Source organism: Molothrus ater, chromosome 3, assembly GCF_012460135.2.
Source record: "Molothrus ater isolate BHLD 08-10-18 breed brown headed cowbird chromosome 3, BPBGC_Mater_1.1, whole genome shotgun sequence".
NCBI classification, from domain to species: Eukaryota; Metazoa; Chordata; class Aves; order Passeriformes; family Icteridae; genus Molothrus; species Molothrus ater.
Window position 1 is genome coordinate 78,364,768 of NC_050480.2, and position 24,436 is coordinate 78,389,203.

Genomic DNA, 24,436 nt, shown 5'->3' on the forward strand with positions numbered 1-24,436 from the left:
AATAGTTGGGCTTTTTTACTGGGCTTGCTCTGGGAAAGCAGGCAAGCTTCTGATTAACATCCCTTTCAGGGTTGCCTCATCAGCAGGGTGCTGTGGTTGAAAGGACTGTTGGTTTAATTGCTCAAATTTGAATTTCCAGGGAAAAAAGAACACACTCTTTTGCTGCTAGCACTGACACAAGTTTGTATTGTAGACCCAGTCTGATTATATGTATTTCCACTTGGAAATTGCAAATATTTCTTTCTCTTTCTTTTAAAGTATTATCACATACTAGAACATTCTAGTTCACCACTACTAGAACATTCTACATAGCAAAAAATCCTTCATTACATGCCCAGCATTAGCTTCAGGCCAAATAATTTTTTGATACTTTATTTTGCAGAGAGGGCAGGCTTATGCAGCTACTGGCAGACCTGATGAATGTGGAGAAAATTGCTTCCCATGATACCCATGTCAAATGTTAATCCAGCAAGTACCTGGTACCTGACAGGAACTAGTTTAAAAAGCTGTGACCATGGCAGCCCAGCCAGCAGGACCAGCAGCTTTTCCTTCATTGCCTTGAGTTGCTCTGCATCCAGCAGAAACTGAGTTGTCAGCTTTCTGCAATCTTTACCCTGGATTCAGCTGGGATGGAGCTGGATCCCACAGGCACCAACACCACTGTGTTAACCCAGCCACAACAGCCAGCTCCCAAAACCCCTATGCATTTAAAGGCAATGTGTCTTAGACAAGACTGAGAGGTGTTGTGCAGGGAGCCATCCTTGCCCTTCCCCAAATACCTGACACTGGGAACTTGGTGCATGGCTTAGATCAAGACAGGCAGTGACAAGAAAAGTAGTCTTTTATTTCAATTAATATTTCTTGGCATTAGGCAGATATTAAATAACACTGGAATGCACAAGACTATTAACATATCGACAGCAAAAGGGAGGAGGTGTAGCCAAGTTGAGAACAGCAGTGCCAGTCACGTCACCTCAGGGCACTCAAAAGCCATTTAACGCAGCAACCACCAGAAAGTAGGACTCCACTGAGAAATACAAAATGAGGATGAACTCCTTTCAGGTCTTTTGTTAATACAGTAATACCAGAATGACTGACAGTAAAAATGAACAAATATTTGCATTCAGGAATTAAACAGAGTGAAATATCCACAAACTGCTAGTCATGCATTTCTTTTGGAACAGCAATTTGCTAATGCATAAATATCACAAAAAAACAATCTCCAAGATTTGAATAAATCACAGACGACTAGAAGAAACAAAGCTTGAATTCTATTTTATGCCTTAAATAGATGACCTAAATATTTAAAATTTTACTTCACCATATATATATAATTTATATATATATTAAAAGAAAGTAAAGACCATTAGATAAGTGCAAGCAATTTTCCTCAAAAAGAAAATTGGAACCATGCCCAGGAAAGCTGCTTTTTTTTTTTGCTTTTTTTTTTTTTAACTTTCTACTCCATTCAGTCCACTTTTTTTTTTTTTTTTCCTTTTTTTTCCCCCCCAACATAGTAATTTCTGAAGCAAAATAAATTATCTACCATCTGCTATTTTGGGTAAAAGTCCTACCTAGCATCTTCTCGGGAACTATGGGAACATCACCTTTCTCACAGACTAAGTGAAGTGGTATCTCGCCAGCCATTGAACTCTCTTGTAGCTGCATGTAAACAAACCTTTCGATTAATGTTTCAAATGTGCAGAGTGAATGGTAACGTTACTGGGAAGCAGAACCGGAGCTGCCGCAGGAGAACTGCACTGGTGTTAGTGGGGGAGCGAGGGCTGGTTCGCTCGGACACACGCACACACACAATCTGGCAACGGGGTCTTATCCGCGAAGTGTGGAGGGATGGTTGAGAAGGCATCCGTTTGCGAGCAAAGCTTGAAGGACACAAGCCGAGGTTCTCTGAGCACACTGTCCGCTTTCATCAGAATTGGCTCGCGCTACTGGGGTCGCACTGTAACAACCGCACGATGGAGGGATCGCTCTTGGCACCTTTGATGAACTCTTCCAGCGACAGTTTACCTGATAGGGAGGACAACCAAAATGGAAATCGTTTTTTAAGAGTCAGTTGTTCCTGTCACCATTGTTGTAGCAGAGAATCCCTCTTCACGAGGCAATGTAACATCTATTTAATCTACGCAAAGGCATCGAGGGGAATTTAGCGCAATGCACGGCAGCTAAATCCTACTCAAGCCTTTAAGCTCAAATGCATTTTTCTTCTGCAAACCAATCCAGCATAATAATTGCTATTTCTTTATTTTAAAAGATAGTCCCAAATCTAAAAACAACTATTCCAATACCATTTGGCAGCTTTTTGCTCAGAATCAGACTATATGAATAACGTGACACATGAACACAAGGTATGGTACCTAAACACATGTATGCTTTGAAATGATGCTTTTATTACTACAACACTTGAAACCTAAATATTCCAAATATCCCCACTTTGTCCTCTTGTTTCTTGTGACACGTGGGGCTGAGCAGTCATGGCTTCTCTGGCACCTACAAGGTTGGACCGGGGTTTGAGCAACCTGATCTAGTTCAAGATGTCCCTGCTCATTGCAGGGGTGTATGGCTACATGACCTTCAAAGGCCCCTTCCAACCCAAGTTATTCCATGATTCCATGACTTTGCAAGTCACTTGCTGTGCCCTTCTGGGTGTACAGGAACAGGATGGGTTTTGTTGTTTTCTTTTTTTACAAGCAAAGCCAGCCCTGGGGCACACCTACTGCTATGTGTTGCTCCTGAGCATTTCTGTTTTATACATCTTTAATTTAGGCTGGAGGAACTGACTTGGATGGACCTTGTAACAGTCTGAGGGTCTGAAAATTGATCTCTGAAGGAGCAACCACCTCAGTGTCCCTTGGCTCCAACAGTCCCATGGAATGTCATGGTACAGCAAGGAGGAAATATTCCATCTGGTCCTTCAGATCTCATGGTGGGGTGACCCAGCCCCCTGGCAGGTAGCTAGCACCAATACTCCCCTGCTCCACCATTCAGAACCACAGCAGAAATAGGATGTGGCAATATTAATGAACAAAGCAATTTTCCCTATGAAAAGGAGGCAACAAGCATGATTGATTACTAGACATGTCTAGATTACTAGCTTGTGCACTCACCTACCCTACCCTCATACAACACCCCGGGGCTATCCTTACCCACCCCAAACTGCTATGCTCAAGACAGGATCCACACACAAACATCTTGCACTTGGGAGCTGCCTGCTGCCACTTTTGGCCACATGCACCCAAAGAGAGAGAGGTACCAGCTCGCTGTGCCCATTTGGACCAGCCCCAGGATGCTACCAGCCTGTTGTGGGGATGGAAGAGGAATGACCCTGGTGGCCAGCACCGAAAACAGGTTGAACAGGGAGGAACTCCTCTCCCAAGTAACACGACATAGGGCAAGAGAAAATGGCCTCAAGTTGCACCAAGGAAGGTTTAGATTGGATATTAGGGAAAATTTCTTCCCCAAAAGGGTTGTCAAGCATTGGAACAGACTGCCCAGGGCATTTAAAAGATGTGTAGATATGGCACTTAGGGACATAGCTCTGTGATTGCATGAATGAGCAGGCCTTCCTCTTAGAGAAATTACAGAAGCTTAAAAACCCATGGCACACTAATTTCTGGCTTTTAAGCTAATGTTCCCAAACCAAGTGTTTTTAACAAAAGCAGAGGTCTCCTAATTATCAGGATATTTACTGGTTTGCCCTTTACTTTGTATTACTTAAAAGCAAAGCCCAAATCAAAATCTGTTTGCAATGCCCAACAGTCAGATGGGGAAGAAACATTTTCAGCCATCAGACACACATGTGCAGATGTTATTCCTTGGCACTGCATGGATTGCAGAGCTGATATTTTACTGGGAATAGGATGATTTTATTTCAGCAACAAAGTGCAACAGATGGAGGATGCATTTATATGGCAGATTTTGGGACCACTACTCTGTTACACATCTGCACGCATTGCTACTTTCCGCAGACCAAAAATATTTTAATCATGTTATTTTAGAGCCCTCCACATGTTAAGCCAGGGGATGAAGTGCTAGTTTTGATGAAGTCAAAGGTAAAATACTTGAGGACTTCAGCAAGGCCAGGAACTTGCCCTGGGGACTGCAGCAGCAGACACCAAAATGCAGCCATAAAATCCTCTTAAATAAAACACTATGTACATAAAATGGTATATTTTCAGGTCTCCATATCTCAGTGCTAGAATCAAGTCTTTCCTCTCACTGGGCACATCAATAGGACACAGCTCCTGACTGATGTGGGCAGCTGCCACCTCAGCCTCTGACAGGGTAATTCCCAGGCAAAAGCTCCACCTCAGCTGGGAATAGAGGAAACATGTCATCAGGCTGATGAGAAGAAGAAATTGATCATTTTTTGCCTGTATTTTTCAAGCCCAAGGAAATGAGCCAGCACAGGTGGAGAGGTTGTGATGTGAACATTGTCAGATAATTTATCAAGGAGCTCCACAACCTGGCTTGGGAGCTGCTACATCTCCCTGATGCTCATAGTGCAACAGAGGTGTGTGACCATGTGTTTATACATGCTATAAACACGCACAGAAAATAAGTGTTATGGATCTGGGGAATTTTTGCTTTCAGGTGCCCAACCACATTCAGGACTCGTTACTGATGACAAACCCAGGAGTGCAACCCTATCAAGGGCAGTGGGAACAAAATCTTGTGCCAGGTTTGTGCTATGCCCAGAGAAAATAACCCAAAGACATGGGGATTTCAGAGGAGCCTTTGCAGAAGGGGATTCACCTATCAGCCCCCCAGCAGGAAAATTCACCCTCTGTTCACTGCTCACTTATTGATCCTATTTATCATGGACCAGAGATGCTTAACAAGGCCAGGCAGAGACCAGATGCACCAGTGGGGACATTCCTACACTTTCTCCACTCTCCTGAAATTCTGCCATCTACCAAGGCTGGGCTAGAAAACCTTTATTTCCAGAGCTTAGGAAGGGGTGCCAGTGGCAATCCTACCGTCATTGTTTGTGTCCATCTGTCTGAAGATCTTGTCTGTTCGCTTCTCAGGAGTGGATTCATCCTCTGGCATTTTCATTACTGACGAAACCATTTTGTAAATTGCCTGAGTATTAAAAAAAAGTTTAAAAAAAGAGACATAAGAAAAACATAACCCAAATGATAAAGCATGGGACAGAGGAAAAGAATTTAAGCCTGTAGCAACAAAAAAAGACAGCTGACCCAGGCAGGCAGCTGCAGGACTTTATAAACCAAAATGAATGGGAATTTCTGACTGCAGCTTTTTATTTATTTTTCTTTCCTGTATTCATTTGTGCTTCAAAAGAAGAGCTGGGTCAGTTTAACTGAAAGTCAGAGACTAGACTAATGTATGAGCAGGACTGAGCTGAAATAGAGGAGACAATGGTGCAGTAGGGCTAAGCCAGTGCCTCTTTGTCTGCCTCTCACCCTCCACCCAGTTGTATGTATGCATGTGGGGTGCTACATGGATTATGGTGAATAAGAATATACAGCAATAGGGGTTGTTTGCCTTTGGGGATGGGTAAGGAAATGCTTCTCCTGACTTACAAGAACATGAATAATGATAAGACCTCTTTAGAGTGTCTGCAGTCCTAGACTTCCACCTAAATTATCCCATCCCAGCCATGAGTACCAGTGTTAGGGCACTGGCTGATGCACGACTCCCTTGCACTGCACAGGACACACATCTCAGCTGCACAGTGGGTGACAAGCAGCCACTGCCGAGGCCAAACCTCTGCCAGCACATAAGGTAGGGGCACAGGGGACTGTGCTGCCTGCCCCCACTACAGCCTGTGGTATACAGGTCCTCTCCCTTTGGGACACAAAGGCATGCTACAGCCTTTCATCCAGAGTTCACATTGACTCAGATTTGAAGATTCAAAGCATTAATTCTGAGATTAATCAGGTCAACAGAATTTGCATTTAGGGTTTTTGATCCTGTGAACATCACACTAAGAAACCCCCAGGAGAGCTGCAGAATTTTGGCTGCAGGCCAGCTGCACAAGTGCCCTGTTCATATCTCAGGCCTTTCTTCATTTGCATCTTGTAGGTCCCATCATGGGTCCTATAAGACCATGGGCTCAGGAACCTCCCCGGGGCAGGAGTGACCCAGCTCAGCACATCCCTCATCTCCAGCTCCAGCTGTCTCATGGTGAAGAGGTTACATCACCACAAAGAAGATGTCCAATAGAGATAATGCTCACCTGCACTATTTCTAGCATTTCCCCACGGCTGATGTACCCGTTGCCATCCAGGTCGTACATACTGAACGCCCACTTCAGCTTCTGCTCCAGCTTGCCCCGGGAGGTGACACTCAGGGCGATGATGAATTCCCTGAAGTCGATTGTCCCGTCGCCGTTAGTGTCAAAGGTGCGGAAGACATGCTCCGCAAACTTCGACGCGTCGCCATAGGGAAAAAAATTTGCATATATTTTTTTAAACTCTTCTACAGTCAAATGGCCCGTGGGGCAATCTTTTAGGAAGCCCTTGTACCACTCCTGCAGCTCATGGTCTGTGAACTCGGTGTTCTCACGCAGATCCTGGAGCACCTCGGGGCGCAGCTTGCTGTTCTGCTTCCCCATCCTCTTCTGGGTCTGGGTTCAGCAGCTGCAAAGCAAGAGAAAAATCTGCCTGAGCTCCAGCCACACTAGGCAGAGGGGGCTGGGGAGAGGTAGAACCCTGCTAGAAACAGAGGGTCCCCCTGGGGCAAGGGGGAAAGAGGAGAAAAAGGATGCTATAAATCACCAGGAAAAGACCTCATTTAATTTGGCTCCCTTTCCTCTCCTCTAAGCTCTCTCAGTGACTAATATGCTGTGGAAGGGAAATAGCTCAGGAGGAAGTATTTGGGAAATATTCATTCTTATTATTAATCCTTATTATATGGTAAACAATAAAGCTCAGTATTTTAGTTCTGTGCTGCAATCCCACTCCTCCATCACACGGCTTGCAATGTCCAGCTCTGGATTCCTACACAGGCTGATCTGCTGCAATGACTGAGCGGGAGCAGGTAGGGACAGCAGCAGTGATGAAAAGACAAATCCATCTATTCAAAAGTGAAAGTAAATGCAGCTGAACAAGAAGCAAGAAGGGCAGGTGGCTCTGTGCCCATCATGTTTGCATTGTCCAGATGCTCTTTGAAACCCTTTGGCTTATACAGCTTCTCCTCCCTCCCCGCATCCCTTGCCCTACAGCAGTGGGAGCTTGATCCTGTATGGTGGGCCTTGGTTGGTGCTCCTTGTGGCACCTGAGGGTCACAGGAGGGTGCAGCAAGGGTAAGCTCATGCTCAGCAGCAGCACCCCAAAAGGCTTCTCCCTCTTCTTCTCAGACGTGGAGGCAGCATGAGCAGATGGATCACTGCTACAGCAGCACCAGTACAAGGGATTTCATCCTTTCCAGCCCGCCCAGAAAATCAGAAAATAAGGCTTTTTAAAGCAAAATGTTTGGCAAAGCAACTCTTTTCAGGTTTACTTGGGTTTATACTTTTAGAGAAGCTTATTCAGTAGGTTCAATATTCTCTCACCAGGGCCAAAGCACATTTAAATCCAGAATTTCATCAGGATATCACGAGAGGGCTGGGTCTGTCCTCTATCTTGACAATGCCCATGTTGTGCCACACAAGGTGAGACTGCCCAGCAATGGGAGAGGTCCTTTAGCAAAATGAAACATGTTCATTCTGCACTTAGGCAACAACAAGGAAAAAACAAAACCTTGATAATTTCTTACTTTTATCCCTTGCAGTCTTTCATGGCTACCTAGCAATATAAACTATGCTGCTGAGCTAGAGGTTGAGCTTCATGTCCTTCCTCATATTCAAGAAGTTTATTCACAAGTGTGCACAAACCCCCGTGACTGGTTTGCATAAATGATGTTTCTCTGCACAGGCTGTTGTGCCTGTTGGGTTTGCTCAGAGCCAATGCAGAAGACAGGTTAGTCATAGGCCAACACTGCAGACTACCTGGAAACTGCAAGAGCTGGGCTGCAAAGCATGCAGAAACCAGGAAAAACAGGGGCTAAGCACTTCCCAGAGAGTAAAAATTCCAAGCGTGCATAAGAACCCAAAAAAATTTAAAATGCTAAAGGTCAGCAAAAAATAAGCTGCTCTACAGCAGAATGTAAGCTTGTTTTATTTGTATTCCATTTAGTCTGTGCACTGCCTCAGCAATGTAAAAAATCCACATCCTGCTCTGTGGCTTAATGCTCAGAGACAAACAGCTGCTCGTTAGTTCCGTGCATTAACGGACAACTGTGTTATCATTAGCACTTCTGTTTTCCAGAAAAGCTGCCAATACTTCAACTCCAAAGTTTTATTTTTTCCATTATATTGCAGAGTTTTCTCCATATACCTGACATGCCTCTGCTTGCTCCCAACCTGCAGGGATGCTACAGCTCCTGGTCCCCACCATTATCACCCCTAGGACAGCATCAGGCTGCCCTCCAGTTAAACCACTAACTCTCAGCTACTGCCACTGCCTTTCCATCTTCAAATCTTCTCTGCTCCAGATAGGCATCCTTGCAGTGCCGAGGGCAGAAAACACAATATTCCAGTCTGCTGAAGTCAAATTGCAGAAAAGAGCAGCTTGGAGCGAATAATGGATCAGATGTGATCCATTTCTTTAAAGAGCAGAAATTGTAATAGTATGTTCCTCTCCTTGAGTGAGGAGGTGTCTGCAGTTTCCAGCCTTCAGTGAGCCACTCCACTTCATGATTCTCAGGTGCTTTGTAACAACTAGTGTCTGGAAAAGTAGTCCCTGCCTCACCAACCAGTGCCTCAGAATTCCCTGGGAGAGGGGCAGGAGGAACAGCAGAGCCCACTTAACACATAAGCAGAAATTGTCTCAGCTTTATTGACTCTCAGGGTTAAGGACTGAAAAACTTACAACTGGTAGTTAAAAGAGGTTTTAATCTTTCCCTATTCCTGTAATATCTTTATCATTCCTGTTCCCTTAAAAAAATAGACACCCCTAGACAGCAGAGAGGTAAGGTAATAATTCTAGATTAATAGAATAAATAAATAAATCTAGAACTAGATGTCACTACTTCTCCTAGATACATCTTGTTATTTGAAGAGATGCTCATTAAATATCAGCTTCAAAACCTCTATATTCAAGCAATCTGTGCATTCAAAAGATTACAGGCCCTTTCAACCCTTCCTCCTCTTTCACATCACTTTATATCAGAAGATGTGCAATGCTCTGAACACAACCTTTTTTTGCATATGAGCTTTCTGAAAGGCTTCATAACGTGTTCAGCCCAAATGTAATCCTGCAGTTGTAACCAATTTCATGTGAATAATTAAATAACCAACATTAACATTAATTTATTAAAGCCCATCTAAAAAAAACGGCTTTGATGTAAATTGTGTTGCAGGTAGCTCCTTCAAAATGAAATGCCTAAATATCTCATTAATCATGACAGCAACCCCTGCTGCTGGCATCCAACTGACATTTCATTCGATTGCTATAAAATGCTTTCATCAAATCACTTTCCAGAGGCTCAGCAGCTGATTTAGCCACAAGACCACTCAGAGGATGGCTGCTAATGGAAATCACAGGGAGGGATGCTCTGGTCAGTCCTGTGATTAGGGCTGTGTTTTGTTGCTTTTTTTTAACAAGCCTTTACCAGCTAAATCACTTATTACAGTGGGTGTAGAAAGCAAAGCAGAAGAGACATCCTTGCACCCAACATTGCCCTGGGCAGTTAGCAGAGACCTAACTCCAGCACAGCTTGCCTTTCCCTCAATTCCCATCACACCAAGGTGAAATCCAGGGAAGAGATATCACATACACTGCAGCAAGGTCTGTCCCTGCTTTCCTTGATGAGCAAAAGCCCTCAGAGCATCTGGCACTATCACAGCAGTAAGAAAAACAATCGAAGGAATGCCCTTGAGGTGATCAGACAAAGAGCATCTTGGTTCTCTAAATGCAGAGCTGAGGCCTTAGCAAGTCAATCACTGCTCATCAAAGAGACCCCAGGCCATGTAAGGCTTAAACAGGGGGAAATGCAGATGCACTTTTGTTCCAGTTTCACACCAAAATTTTTGTTAAAATTATGTGGCGCCTGTTCTAATTCTAATTAATTCTAGCCAGGCTCAAAACCAAGCTGCCAGAGAACTCCCACCTGAATGTAAACTCTGTCCTTCTAGGCTTACAAAAATCAGCAACAATCTCATAGCAAAAGCCTAACAATGAGCAAAAACGTCTTTTACTGAGGCCAAGACACACACTGGTGTCCTGGTTTCAGCTGGGGCAGTGTTCATTTTCTTCCTAGTAGCTGGCACAGGGCTCTGTTTTGGATTTGAGAATGAAAATAATGTTGATAGCAGGCTGAAGTTTTAGTTGTTGCTGAGCTGTGCTCACCCCAAGTCAAAGACTTTTGCAGTTTCCTGTGCTATGCCAGTGAGAAGGTGCACAAGAAATTTGGAGGGAGCACAGCCAGGACAGGTGCCCTGAACTGAACAAGGGGATACTCCATGCTGTCATGGTCAGAATATAACTTGGGGGGGATTGTCGGGGCAGGGGGCTGATCACTGCTCAGGGATGCAATGGGCACTGGGCAGCAGGTGATGAGCAATTGTACTGTGCATCCTTTGTTCCTCTTGGATGTTACCTCTCCCTCTCTTTTTATTATCTCCCTTTTCACTACAATTGTTATCATACTTATTATAATAATATTTTCTTTTATTTCAGTAATTTAACTGTTCTTATCTCAACCCACAGATTTACCTTTCCCCCCCAATTCTCATCCTCATCCCACTGCGGGCTGGGGTTAAACCACAAGATTGGACTGTGCTGCACAGGGTGAGTAACTGTAGCAAAGTTTGAAACAGCTAAAGTAGCAATTCTGTGTTTTAACCAACAGATGGACTGGCTGTCAGCTTCCACACACTAAAGTACTTTAAATACTTGTAACAAAGCTCAGGGCATCCCACTTTCACAAGAGCTCTCTGTCAACCACCAGTCACAGCCGGTAGAAGTGTGCTTTGACCATGTAACCCAGAAAGCCAGAGACCAAATCAGCTTTTTACTGCAAAGCTTGTGAAAGCAAAACTGCCTTGAAATGAGCTCATCATGGGATCCTCTCAGTGAATCAGTTACAGCTGCAAAAGGAAGAATAACTCCTTAGATATATATTTCCTTGTGCAAACCCCCTTGGATACTAATTTAGTGCTAATAAAAAGAGGAAAATTGATGAAATGCCTGTCTATAGGACAGAGGTGCTTTCCAGCTGAGAAAGGCAGTGCACAGAGAAACAGAACAAATACTCTTCATATTATCTGAGCTATCTGCTTTGCAGGGGGGAAGTGTAGCACCGTTTCTCTTGTAGTGCTCACTTATAAAGCAGAATAAGTGTGTCAAATCTGTTACAGTCATGAAGCTGCTCCATGACTGCAGGAGCCCAAAGAAAATTAACAGCATAAGCCAGGCAGCAAACATTGCTCTGGGTTGGTCTGAAATGCAAGAACCATTTCAACAGGGGTAGAATATTTTTTTATTGAAATACCTAAAGCACCAGATCTGTCACTGAGGCTCTATCTTTAAAAGTTTGATATTTGTATTAAAAACTAAAACAAAGCAAAAAAACAACAACAAAAACCCCACCCAAACAAATAAGCAAACAAAACCCCAAACAAAAGCCCCACAAACAAACAACAAAACAAACCGAACAAAACACCACAAAAAACTCCCCACAGGCAGCCCAAAGGCAAGCCTGAGCCACTGAAGATCTGTGTTGGCACAGCTCAGGAGCACGCCCTCGAGAGTACATTTCCTGCACGGGTAGCAGCAGCAGCTCCCACCAGCTCAGCCACACACAGAGGTGTTCAGGAAGCCTCCAGCTCCCACGGGCCAGGCTGTAAGAGGGAGATGGGCTCCCACACACCCCAGCTAGTGACAAATGTTCAGGTAAAAAATGATCATGCAGCAACAGGCTGCAGAACAGCATTATAACAACATCCTCTGGACCCTGCTTTGCCGAGGGCTGCTCAGGGGTTCTGATCTGAGCTGGGGATGGGGGGAAATGCGCAGTTACATGGGCTGGGACAGATAATGAACTCCAGAGTGAAGAGCAGATTTTGTTACATGTTTTAATGTCAGTATCCTAAGCAACGAGCGTTGCAACAGACAAGGCACAGGATATACAAATACGTTGCTACAGATATCTGGTCCTGCCTGGTAAACTCGTGTGAACTTCTTTCCTGCCCTGCGGCAAAAGCCGACACCCACATACCAGCCACTGCTGCACCTGTCGCATTTTCCCAGGCTGCAGACACGGGCCCAAAAGTAGCACCTTTTGATAAAGTCTGAATTGCAAAAGGAGTATCATCACCTCTTGAAAAGCTAATAATTTAGCAGTGAGATAAAAGAAATACCTTAATCAATAATGCCGCAAAAAATTCAAAGCCTGCAGGGTTTGAGATGCAAAAGGCTCCTGTCAAGAGGGGCTGAAGCTGCTTCTGTTGCTGCCTTCAGGGAAACAGAAAGAAAAACGAAACCTGACAAGTGAAGAAAAAACCAGTCTAAATAAATAAATGGTCTTTTTAAATTTTTCACTTTCAGTGACTAAATCTGCTTTTATTTATATAAGAAACATTGCTTATTTGCAACTTACTTTCAAGTTCAATCATTTTCAGAAGTTTATTAAAAACAGTGGGTGAAAGACCACTCAATGTACCACCCACATTTCAGTTTCAGAAAACTCAGTAACAATTCACATATGCTCATTGAATGTCCTTCGAAAGGTAGAGTGAATTGGTAAGGAGACCTCGAGCCACTTCACTGTCTAAGTTTATCCATAAACACATACCCGGGAACTATATGGTCTTGAAAACCTGATTCCATGTCTGGGATGAAAATCCATTATAAATAGCCACCTACCCCTCACCTTGCCAAAGAACGATATAATTACAAATACTCCAACCCTGCAAACAGCTATGTGAGACAAAGGCTGGCACAGTCATTTCACAGAGTCAGCTGCAAAGGCTGAAACAGAATAAATTCGCTTACAGGTGTCTGCTCCCATCTATTGAAGTCACTTTATTCAGGATTATATTCCTGATTTACAGGGAAAAATCAGTTAGTCACTGACATGGAGCATCAGTACATTAACCTGAGAACCATTTTACATTCAGATCACAAGTGTGTGGGGAAGAGGCTCTTGCAGATCCCTGTGGCAGGATCTTCCCAGGTGCTGGAGTCACTGCAAAGAGCGTGGGGATGCTGACACTTGCTGCACCCATTGCTGCCCACTGTGCCCACCAACACTGACCCCCACCAGCAGAGGAGAGCTTTCCATGGATGGTATGGTTACAAGCTACTGAAAAGAAGCCAAAGAATCACAAACTACCCCCAAACATCCATGAGTTGTTGCTAGTGAGTAATAAATGAGACCCATGTCGGGACCAGAAACGTGGCAGCTCTTTGGGGAGCTCTCCATGATGTTCTCCATCTCAGGGAGGAGAGCTTATTACTGTAAAGGGCAAATATTCCCAATGCAGTAAGAAAAGCACAGAAATATTTCAAGTAAATTAGGAAATTGGGTTAATTTGGGTGGGAGCAGTTTGGGCAGTAATGCAGCTTGTGATTGCAGACAGGAAAAGAAAATCATGAGTGGATTTTCCTCATCTCCTCCCTTTGTCCTTTCTTTTTAAACAAAACCAAGGGAGAAGCAGCCAGTCCTATTTTTTTCAGATGCTGTGCAAAGTTGGCAAGGCTTAAAAAAATTACAGTTTGTTTACACAATATTGCAGATCAAGGAAAACATGTCTGCACAATGTCTTAGTGCACAAGGTCTTTTTCTGAGAAGGCTGGGTTGCATGAGGAAAAACCCACGTCATGTTCACTGAATGTAGTATTGTATTACATAATTTTTAATAAAACTCATTGAGTACTGGCCTGCAGGATAGGGGAAGGTTCCTGATGGGAACTGGGAAATCAGAGAGAACACTTTTAGAAAAAGAGAAGAAAAGTGACAAAAATTAGCACAAGGCACTGTGTTGTTAATATAATTAAAACCACAGAAGTAGCACAGTTGGGCTGTTTTGTCATTAGATTTTAGAAGTTTCCTATGATGCATTTATTTAATTGATAAAGGTAAATCACAGAAAAATTCTCTACAGAATAATCACAGCCCTGAGAGAAAGGAATCCGGACTAAATTTCAGAATAGTTAGTCAAACTCTGGCAGTAAGAAGAGCCAGCCAATGGCACCTGAGCTAATTCCACAGCATCAGAGCCACTCCTGTGGAGAAGATGGAGAGTTTGGGGACAAGGACACTGGCTAACTAGACAATGACAGATGATACCCAGCTCTCAGGCATGGTCTGCAAGATCATCCTCGCTGCTAATGATACCTAAATAAAAAAACAAGGAAAAGATCTGACATCCTTTCCTTGCCCAGCAGCAGGTACTGTGCTGAGATACGGGGCTTGGAGGAATCAAGGGGATTTCAGGGTAGCTACTTTGAAAAAGAGCAGGGAAGAGAGTTGGGTTTGCTTTCAAAGAGTGAAAAGAAACGTTTTTATTTAACTAAAAAAGTTTTCTTTAGCAGGTGTATCTTTAGTGAAAATGATGTCTTGAGAGGCTCCCTGAACAGAGGCTAGACAGTGTTAAAGGAATAAAGTAGGTACTTATTTAAAAGGCCTTTGAAGGATACACCCTGGGCAGTACAAGAGCCCAGCTGAGGCTACACCCAAGATGGACTCCAAGTCACAAGTTTTTACACTTTTATAAGTTTTGGTCCATTTACATACTGGGTTTAATTGTCCAATTACAGCTTCAGGTTATGAAGTCCCATCCTCCCAGTTTGCTCTCCTCAATTCGCTGTTGTTTGTACTTTTTGGGCCTGAAGCTGCAATGGTGTCCTTGGTTCTTGGCTGGAAAAGGATTGTTTTGTCTAACTAAACTGTGAAGAAAACTTGCTAACATTTTATATGAAGTTCAGAGTTACACCCTAACATAGAACAGAATCGAGAAAATATGAAAGCTAAAACTTAAGGCATCAAAAATATGCTACGAAACGTGGCTTTGGAAATATGCCAACCAGCTAGCTCTAACAAAATTTCAACATAAACTAAAAGTATTAAGATATACTGGAGGGAAAAAAATCAACCAAAAGAGAAAGATTCTTTGTTACCAACATGTTCAACCTCCAAATTCACAGCTATGGCTAACAATTTTTACTACTAATACACAGGTTGCTTTTGTTCCAAAAATATGACATCTAATATATATGCACCCATTTATTTTATTAATCTAGGTTTCTAAAGTACCTTTTTTTTTAAAATTGATCATCACTTCAAAATAGCATAAAAGCCACTAGTTAAATTCCTTGTAAAAATACTAAAAAATTTTTTTTCTCAAAACAGTATTTTATTTCCCCTTCAGTGGTAAATAATAGTAATCAAATTGTTTCACAGCTTTATTTTTCTATTTGTTGAATGAGAAAAACACTGAAGTTTCAAATCTAATAGCAAACCTAGAGTATAACTTTCCTGGATTTTTCTCCTTACAGAGATGTGAATTAAAAGCTGAGAGTGAAATAACTACATGAGAACAGCATCCCACTCGTAAGGAAGGAACCTGGTTCTGCTGGATGCAGCAATTCAAGGAGCAGAAGACCAAATCTGCTGGTAGGAATCAGCCCAAGCTCTAGAATAGCTAAGGATATTTCTCAAGTTGGTACATGTGACTGTACCAATCTCACAGGGATTTTTCAAAATTAATTTTTAGAACTAGGGAGCCAAAATTACAGTGACTACTATCCTGTGCAGGAAAGCCATGGACCCTGGACAAAGTGTCACACCAGGAATATGATGCAAGGTTTGTGCTCAGGTCATTTTCAGGGCAGCCTTTGTGCTTGAGAACACAATGGCAGGCACCTTGTGTTGGATTATAGCAACATTTATGGTGGGATGTGGACACCCAGCTGTCCTGCACTGTCCTGCTGTCCTCCCTGCATGGCAAGGACTGCCCATGCCAAGGCACACCAGACTGGTGGCTCCCCACAGGCAACCACCTACAAGGGCACTCGTGGGTGTTTGCCCAAGGCAGTGCCTTGATGGTGTGAACTCCAGACCAAATGATCACAGGGATGAGCAGTGGTGCTCCTGTGAGGTGGACCCCAAACACAGTGGGCCCTTTTGACCAGCAGTGATATGACAGACCATCTCTCTGGCCATGCATGATGCTCAGGGATCTAATAATACCTTCTCTCACCTCTCACTTCAGTTTTCATCATTAAAAATGGGAGAGTTATCTCCAGAAAACAGCAAACCATATGATTTTGTGACTAGTTCCTCTAAAATCCCTACAAAAATGGGCACCATCCCTTCACTGAGCTGTCAGAGAGCACTGACTGGACTCTCCCAGCTGTCAATACCAAAGCAAGAGGAGGATGGTGCAGCAGCATGGCAGGACACCTCCAGTTCCAGCCCACACATTTAGTAGCTGCAACTTCCATTAATCCAGAACACTCAAGAGTTTGATTTGCTCTTAAGTGCATTCACTATAAATTATGCAGAAGAACAATATGACTGTCTGTCTCCAAGAAAGGGAGTGCTCCACATCAGAGGAGAAAGAAGAGATGTTGGTAATTTTAGGGGCACCAAGAACAGCCCTATGAAAATCCTTTCTCTCTTCTGGCATTTCTGTGTAGCGTTTAACACTTCAATGCAAATCATCTTGGAAGCAAATCATGCAATCTGCACTCAAGACATCACTTTTCTCATTAACCTCCACCACAGGGCTCCATCCCCAGCAATACCCACACCAACTGTGTTTTTCTGAGCACTGTGGGTGAGGGCTGCCTGGAGCTGAGCCTTTGTTAGCAGGCTGGGTAAGAAACAAATGGAAAATCAAATCATGCTGAATTTTATATTTATATCTAATTGATGCCAGTAGTGGCCAAATGGGTGTATTTTCTTCCCTAACTGGGTATAGTAACAGGAAGGAGGTGTGATAGTTTTGAAGCAGGAAGCATCCCAACAGGCGTGGGATGAGAAGAGCTGACCTGCACCTGAGACCACATGTGGGGCACATCCTGTCCCACCGCCTTGGTGCCGCATTGGTGAAGGTCTCGATTGCAAAAACAGGAAACGTGTCTTCTCTCAACAGTGATGCTGAAGATGGACTTTCATGTTCACATGAGGAGAAGGGGATGAGGGAGAAAATCTGCTCCTGATAGCCCCTTAAAATTGCTCTCTCAGGTGGAAGGATCTTCATGAACTTCATTTTAGCAAATGCAAAAAGAGTGCCTAATCTGTAAGGTTTTAGCATATCAGGCCATGGACAGATAAGCTTTCCTGGGTATGGCCACAGCAGGTGGTCAGGATACTGACCTCAGCCATTTTGTAACCTCTTAATTTATCACTCTGGACTCTGAAAAGACCTAAGATACACCTGGTACCAACTACTAGTCTGCTCCACTTCTAATGGGACTAAAAAAATCCTACTAAACCAAATTCTGCATCTTTTGCAAGCCAAGATCCACACTAGATCCACACCAGGCTGGCATTTTTGGCTTGTTTTTTTTTTTTTTTTTTAATTTCCCTTCCCCAAGGATAACATTATCTATTTCCCTGAAAGCTTTCAGCAACTTTTCTGCAGGAGGAGAAGGTATCCTGTGCGAGAAACCATGTCAACAAGATCTTTCCGTAAATGCAACGTTTGCGTAAGATCAACACAATAATTTATCATTTATTTTTTCCTCTTGAAAGGAACAGGAAAAAAGTGTTTAAAGGCTGTGGCAGTGGTTAAAAGGAGGGCTCTGATGGTGGAGGATGGTGCAGGAATCGAAAGTTTCTGAAGCGATGCCTTCTCCTGGGGGGTGCACACACATCTTTCAGCACACAATAGCAAGTTCCCTTTGCCTTCAAACCTGCTAACAGCTCTTTGTTGGCACTACATATGTTAAAAAAGGGAAGGCCGGCAAATGTACCACCCTCAGGGTCAGGGGAGTCAGTTCTATAACTGATAGAGATGTTTGGAGTCACACTGGCATTGGGGGAGAGATTCCTGCCAGAGGAAGATGAAGTTTTATTTGCTCAGCTGAAGCTAGTCTGGACCATGGAAGAACCAGGTACATCCTCCAACTGACACTCTCCCCTGACTGAGGCTGTCATTCAGACTCTTCTTACCCCCCTGCAAAAACAGGCATGATCCTGCTGCTGGACTTCTCTGAGATAAACACAGCATAACAGAAATAATCCCACATTTCCCCACCCCTCCTCTGAAGAGAGTAAGCAGTAGTACATTAAAAGCATTTTAGGTTCTTGCATTCTTGTGGTTAACATTAATTTTTTAGCTTCTTGACCCTCTATTGCAGAGATCATGACTTGTCAGACCTATTTTGAGACCTTCTTTGAGTTTCACAACTAAAAGTCAGTGGCAAGAATCAAACAGCCTCCCAAAGGAAGGTTGACCCTCATATTTCCTCTGCAACTGACATTTCCAGCTGCAGGAGGATGGTGAGGCAGAGTAGACAGATGGGTATTTATACATGCCATAGCTCAGGACAGAGCTCTTCAGCATTTGGTGCCCAAACTGTGTTTTAGAAAAGGAGAGGAGCTGCAGCTAAGGATGACCCTGCTGAACAATAGCACACAGCTCTGGCTGCGTGCTGGTTTTTGGAGCGATTCCAAGCAGGGTGGGACTGTAAGAAAGTGGACAAAAGCTTTGGATAGAGATCTACAGGGAGGAAGCGTTTCCTACTTCCTCCACAGAAAGGACCAGGGCTTTAAATAAACCTCCTCCTGAGCTCTGCTGAAAGAAAGTCCTGTCTGACTGGGACCCAGCTGTAGGCTGGTAGGGCTCTCCTAGGGAACTCTGCTGCTCTGCTGCAGTTTCCAGCATGCTGGTGGGAAGGGGGGAGGGCTGCCCACAATCCCATTGTGACTGGCATCAACTAGACAAAAAAGCCTGTAAAACCTCTGACAGGGCTTTCAGCTCTGCCACCAAAGGTACAGAGCCAGACTTGCCCATCAAGCACATCTTTTGAAGAAAAAGGTATATCAAAGTGTACATTTACACTTTGTAAAGCCATTCCAACATCATGCCATTTCTCAGACCCATTTACTCTTTAGCCCTTTCTTGTGTGGCCTATGAGGCTGCAGCAGCATGCTTATTCTGATGGACAGAGACATTCATTCTGTTCCATCCCCCTCAGCTCCTTTCCACCTTCTCCACCTCTGCAGCTACATGGGATCTTCCAGCCTTGCCTCTCTCCTTCCTCTCATATGGTCCCACACACAGACCATAAACATGGGAGGCAGGATTGGGAGCAATACTGATGAGAAAATGACTGGCACTTACAAAAAACCATCCCCCTCCTAACAAATACCAGTGGAATATTTACTTTGCTTGGATGTAACAGAATCAGACCCTAAATACAATAATACATACTTGCAAACCATCCAGATCTTTCCTCTGTACAGTACCACATCAGTTAGCTTATCCATTCATTTTAGGGTACATACTAGTTGTAATAACCCCAATCTTCCCTGTTCTCCACCCTGAGCATCAGCCCACAGCAAGAAACCTGTTTGTTGTTTTTCAACCTGTCCTTAGTCTGCTAGAGCATCCATTGATTATAACCCAAAAGAAGACTTGTGCTGTGCCAAAATTGCTAAAATTTACATCTCAGACATTTTCAGTGGTGTGGAAGATTTAATAATAGAAAATAAGAGAGAGAAGGAAGGAAACCACAGGTCTGAAAAATATCAGGCTAGACAGATTAAGAAGCAATGTGGGGGAAAATATACTCCAAATTATATTCTCACAACAAAAACAAAGCTACAGGCAGGTCAGAAAGAACTGAGTTGTGCATACAATTCTGCTACAGTAAGAAATGGCTTTGCCATTTCTTCAATGGGATTCATGGGATCGAATAAGCAAATTTCATATTCCTGGAGGAAAACAATTATTTCATTAATGTCTTTGCACAAAGCAATTACCCAGCAGTTTGGAACAGACATCTGTGATATTGACCTGCCGAGACAGTCATTGAAAATGTACTTGGTCCAAATTTGGGAGAGAAAGTTCTCAACTGCTGTCCTGCTTTACAAAGGAGGAAAAGAGTCAAAACTACTTCTTGTAGCAATTATCTGCTAGGCTCTGGGTTCACTGGACAGCAAACTGCTCTCAATAAATGTACTGTTCTTTTAAAATTCCTGGATTTTCCCTGCTAATTCACAACCCATGGCAATCTGACTAGCACTCTGCTGTGTGAGGGGGGGTGACTGTTGGGCTGAAATAAGACAAAGTGCAGTAAGAAGCAGCCCATGCCAACACCAAATTTGCAGCCAAGAGTGAGAGAGGCAGAACTGCCCAACTGCCAGCCCTGGAAAGGCATATCCACCACTGGCATGCACTGAAGCAAAGATGTTGATTGCCACTATTACTGCAAATTCAACTCAGCTATTATAGAAATATATATATTTCTCTATTTCTTGTTGTTTCCAAGCTGTCCTAATGTCCTACTAGCTTTTGTTACTCAGCTTTGTCCTAATGGCTTCTGTACAGACCTATGTCAGAGTGGATGTAGCTTAATATACTTTAATGCAGTCAATGCTCATTATTTCCAGTATTCCTGAAGACAAGCTGCTCCTCTCAGTAAAACTATGTTCAGGCCCTGATATGGCAGATATAGTGTCAGTCACTGGCTTTCTTCCTGAGCTTTATCCCAAAAGCCAGCCAGGCTTTGCTCCCACCACTCCAGTCAAGGCCTCATTCCTCTACTGGCTCAAAAATCAACTTCTAACTTCACCTCAAATATATTCAGTGCTGGTAACCACATTTGCTCTGGTCCCAACACTGTCTTCTCTGGAACTTCCCCTCTGCTGCACACAGGGATAGAGAGCCATCACTCCCACATCAGCCTTGGCTTTCCTAGTTTACCTGAGCAGGTTCTTCTTGCCTCCTCTCAGACACAAAGTGTCCTGTCCCCGTGTCACAGAAATCCTCCCCTGCACTTTGTGCAGTGACAGCCTCCTGACCCCTGGCACTGCACGCACCATCTCAACACCAAGTTTCCTTATCTGCACTGGGAACGCTTCCAAGAAGGGGATTTGCCTTTTGACCTTAGTGCCTTGGGTCAATCTGTGTTCAGCTCTGCCTGGGCTCTCCTCCACACTTCCAGGGAGCAGCTTCTTCCCTGTTCAGGGGCAGACTACCCCTCTGTTTCATGCCTTTTCTGTTCCTGCCATCCAAAGGGGTGCCCTGCTCTCTCAGAATGACATCCTGATCTTTTTCCAAGCTGATGGCAAATGGCAGTGTCATGGCACCAGATACGTGATCTGATCCCTGAATGTGGAGCTTCAAAACCCATCTGCTGACAAGGTCTAATGGATGAGATGTAAAGCTCAGGGGAAAAACAATGCCAAGATGTAAGTGATCCAGCACATTACTGGAACATCTCCACATGTAAAACCTAGTAGTGAGAGTCATACAAGGATTTTTCCAGATTCTTCTCTAGCTCTCAGTGACAGGTGAATGAGGAGGACCACTTTTATCACTCATCCAGTGCATGAACAGGGAATAATAGCCTATTTGTTTTAAAAACAAAATAGTAGGGCTGGACAAGGCCAACCAAAGAACCAAATGTAACCACACCCTCAACTAGGGGAGACCACAATCACTCTCTATTTGCTATTCAGGATCTGTGTATTACACACATATATTTCTATTTTATTCAAAATAAACAGGCTTTTTTTCCTCATAAAGGGTGAGACTCAGATCTGGCACATCTGAGGAACAGCTGAAACAAGCAGAAAGTCCATCAGGCAGTTTGATCTGAAAATACAGTAAAGAAATCCCCCCTCACTAAGCAGTGAAAAGGTGACTGAAAATATCCCTGAATGCTTCAAGAAGGCTGCAGGCCTCTTGGAGTGTGAGGAGTTTCAGGATCCACTGTAGGGGCAGCAGAAACAGTTCAGCAAATATTCATGCACACTTACAGATCCATGGTTCTTGTAGTCAATGAGAGATTTGCTGCTGAGAAAAGCACTTTTTTTCCCTTTTTAAAGAAATTTTACATTGAAAGAAATGTGTCTTTGCTGCTCTAACCCATGGGTGATCTAGCACAACTCTTCCCCTAGCTCCAAGCAGCATTTGTACCAGAGTAACACAACATGATCTGCAAACCAGAAAGTCTCTCTGGACTGGATCACTGTGCAAGCCAATGGATAGGGAGAAACTGTGCAAAAATACCCCAAGTTTGCCAGAGCTTCAGGCTATGCCATAATGGCATTTGGATGTACACTGGGGCATGCAGGCATCTTTGGCCAGGCACAGCTCTGCTCAGCTGGGCACTCACTCTGATGGCCCAACACTGCTGATATGTGACTCATTAAAAATGTCTCAGCATGCCACTGAAGAAAATTTGTGTGTGCATAAAACCCCCCATATTGACTTTTCCAATGGAAAGTGCTTCTCCACCATGTGCTCTTTTCAGCAGGGAGGAAGCTGCAGCAGCACTTTCCTCAAGGCTGCACCATGAGTTCACAGGGGCTGCTGGGAGCACCTCAGGAAATGCTCACAGAGCTCCTGAAAAACAGCACCACTCTCTGCCCACAAATAACCCCACTAAAACACATCCAATTTCTTGATGATGCTGTTACTCCCAGGATTTCCAAGCCTGCAGCTTTCCAGGAGAAATCCATGGAAATGCATGCACACACTCCAGACCATGCTACATTTGATGCGAGTAGCCCAGTTTCAAGCATCCACGCAAGCAGTGGGAACTCCCATTTTTTCACTAAGAGCACATCCAAGGCTAGTACAAGTTAAAATTAACTAGTGGCAAAGCCTACTGCTCCAGCTCTGCAAGAGGGAACACCTGCCAGTGACTGCCCCAAAACAAAAGCATGATGCTGAAGAGCTCCTGCTGCAATGCAGAGAAGTGGCAGCTGAGATCTTGCTTCTGCTGTGCCAGGCACTATGTACTGGGCCAAATAGAGCCTGTTGCTGTGCCAAAAAGTGGGTAATTCAAGCTGAAATGCAGCTGATAGGGCTTCCCTGCTTTGCCAAGCAGCTGGCTGCAGAAACACATTTTGCAGCAGCAAACATCACCCTGCACTGATGAGGTGGAGAGTCCTTTCAAGTCAGTCCTTAGCAGGTCTAAAGGTGGGCTAAAGATAGAGGAGCTGCCTGATAAATGGCAATGTTTGGCAAGCAAGCAAAAAAAAAAAATTTAAAAAAAAGGTTATGGTCCTTTTTCCTATGCTGCCTCCCAGTCCATTAAATATCACTACATTTACCATGACTGAAAATATTAGAGGTCTCATGTCTTAAACTTGAAGAACAGTTTTTCCACTCAGAGGAATTTTGCTTACCTTCATCAAGCAGTAGTGCCAACAGTTGTTAAAGTACAGTATAAATATTAGTCCTTGCCAGTAAACAGATGCAAATTTTGGCACCAGATCAGACTGAAATAATCACATAATCACAGAATGGTTTGAGTCAGAAGGGACCTTTAAAAATCATCCAGTTCAACCCCCTGCCATGGTCAGGGACAGCTTATGCCAGAACAGGTTGCTCAAAGCTCCATCCAGCCTGGCTGTGAGTACTTCAGGACATGGGGCATCCACAACTCTGGGCAACCTGTTCCAGGTTCTCACCACCCTCACATTAAATTTGTTCCTTATGTCCAATCTAAACTTACCCTCTTTCAGTCTAAAACCATTGCTCCTTGTCCTGTCACTACAGGCCCCTGAAAATACCCACCTTTCTCCATGTTTTTTTATAAGCCCCTTCATATTGAAAGACTGCAATGAGGTCTCCTTGGACCCTTCTCCAGGCTGAACAACTCCAACTCTCTCTGCCTTTCCTCACAGGAGAGGAGCTCCATCCCCCTGACCATCTTCACGACCCTCCTCTGGACTCACAGCAACAAGTCCATGCCCCTACCTGTGTTGAAGGTTCCTGAGCTGGACACAGTGCTCCAGGTGAGGTCCCACCAAAGTAGAGGGTCAGGAACATCTTTCTCATACCTGTCAACATCTCACATGGAAAAGCCCAGCTGGGGAATACCAACACAGATTGAGCAAACCTGCCCGACAGACTGAAGAATATATGCAATATATTCTTCAGTAGTTAGAAACTGGGCCACAATAGTTAGAAACTCCATTTCCATGCTTTATTTATTCCTATTTAACAAACTAAAACCCTAAGTGCCAAACTGAAGGTTCAGTGACAACTCATACTAAACAAGTTAGCCACTCAGATCATTAAAGCACTCGAGAGATGCTTTGCTTCCTTCTGTGTATGCTCTACTAATCTCCACACTTCCCTCAGTCTGATAAAGCAATTAAAAAAATCCATTTCACTTTCAGTTTCTGACCAGAGAAAGCACTACAGGTTCACAAGCTACCAGGATTTTTTTGTAATGAAAAATGTTATTCTCCATATACTTTCAGTAAATAATCCCAG

The 24,436-nt window shown here is 43.8% G+C and overlaps 1 protein-coding gene across 7 annotated transcripts in view; it reads right to left on the reverse strand.

Annotated features, from left to right (window-relative positions):
* Positions 1-823: 823 nt before the first annotated feature.
* Positions 824-24,436, reverse strand: part of HPCAL1 (hippocalcin like 1) — an 80,450-nt gene continuing 56,837 nt past the window's right edge. For 5 of the 7 annotated variants that reach the window (XM_054514288.1, XM_054514290.1, XM_036380148.2 and 2 more), the window contains 3 exons: positions 6,221-6,623; positions 4,998-5,103; positions 824-2,028 (listed from right to left, as the gene is read on the reverse strand). In XM_054514288.1, the coding sequence (XP_054370263.1) occupies positions 1,931-2,028; positions 4,998-5,103; positions 6,221-6,598 (582 nt within the window). In that variant the 5' untranslated portion in view covers positions 6,599-6,623 and the 3' untranslated portion in view covers positions 824-1,930. Of the gene's footprint in view, positions 2,029-4,997; positions 5,104-6,220; positions 6,624-12,385; positions 12,509-24,436 lie in introns of all 7 variants that reach the window. The other 2 variants (XM_054514289.1, XM_054514286.1) reach the window with 2 other exon arrangements.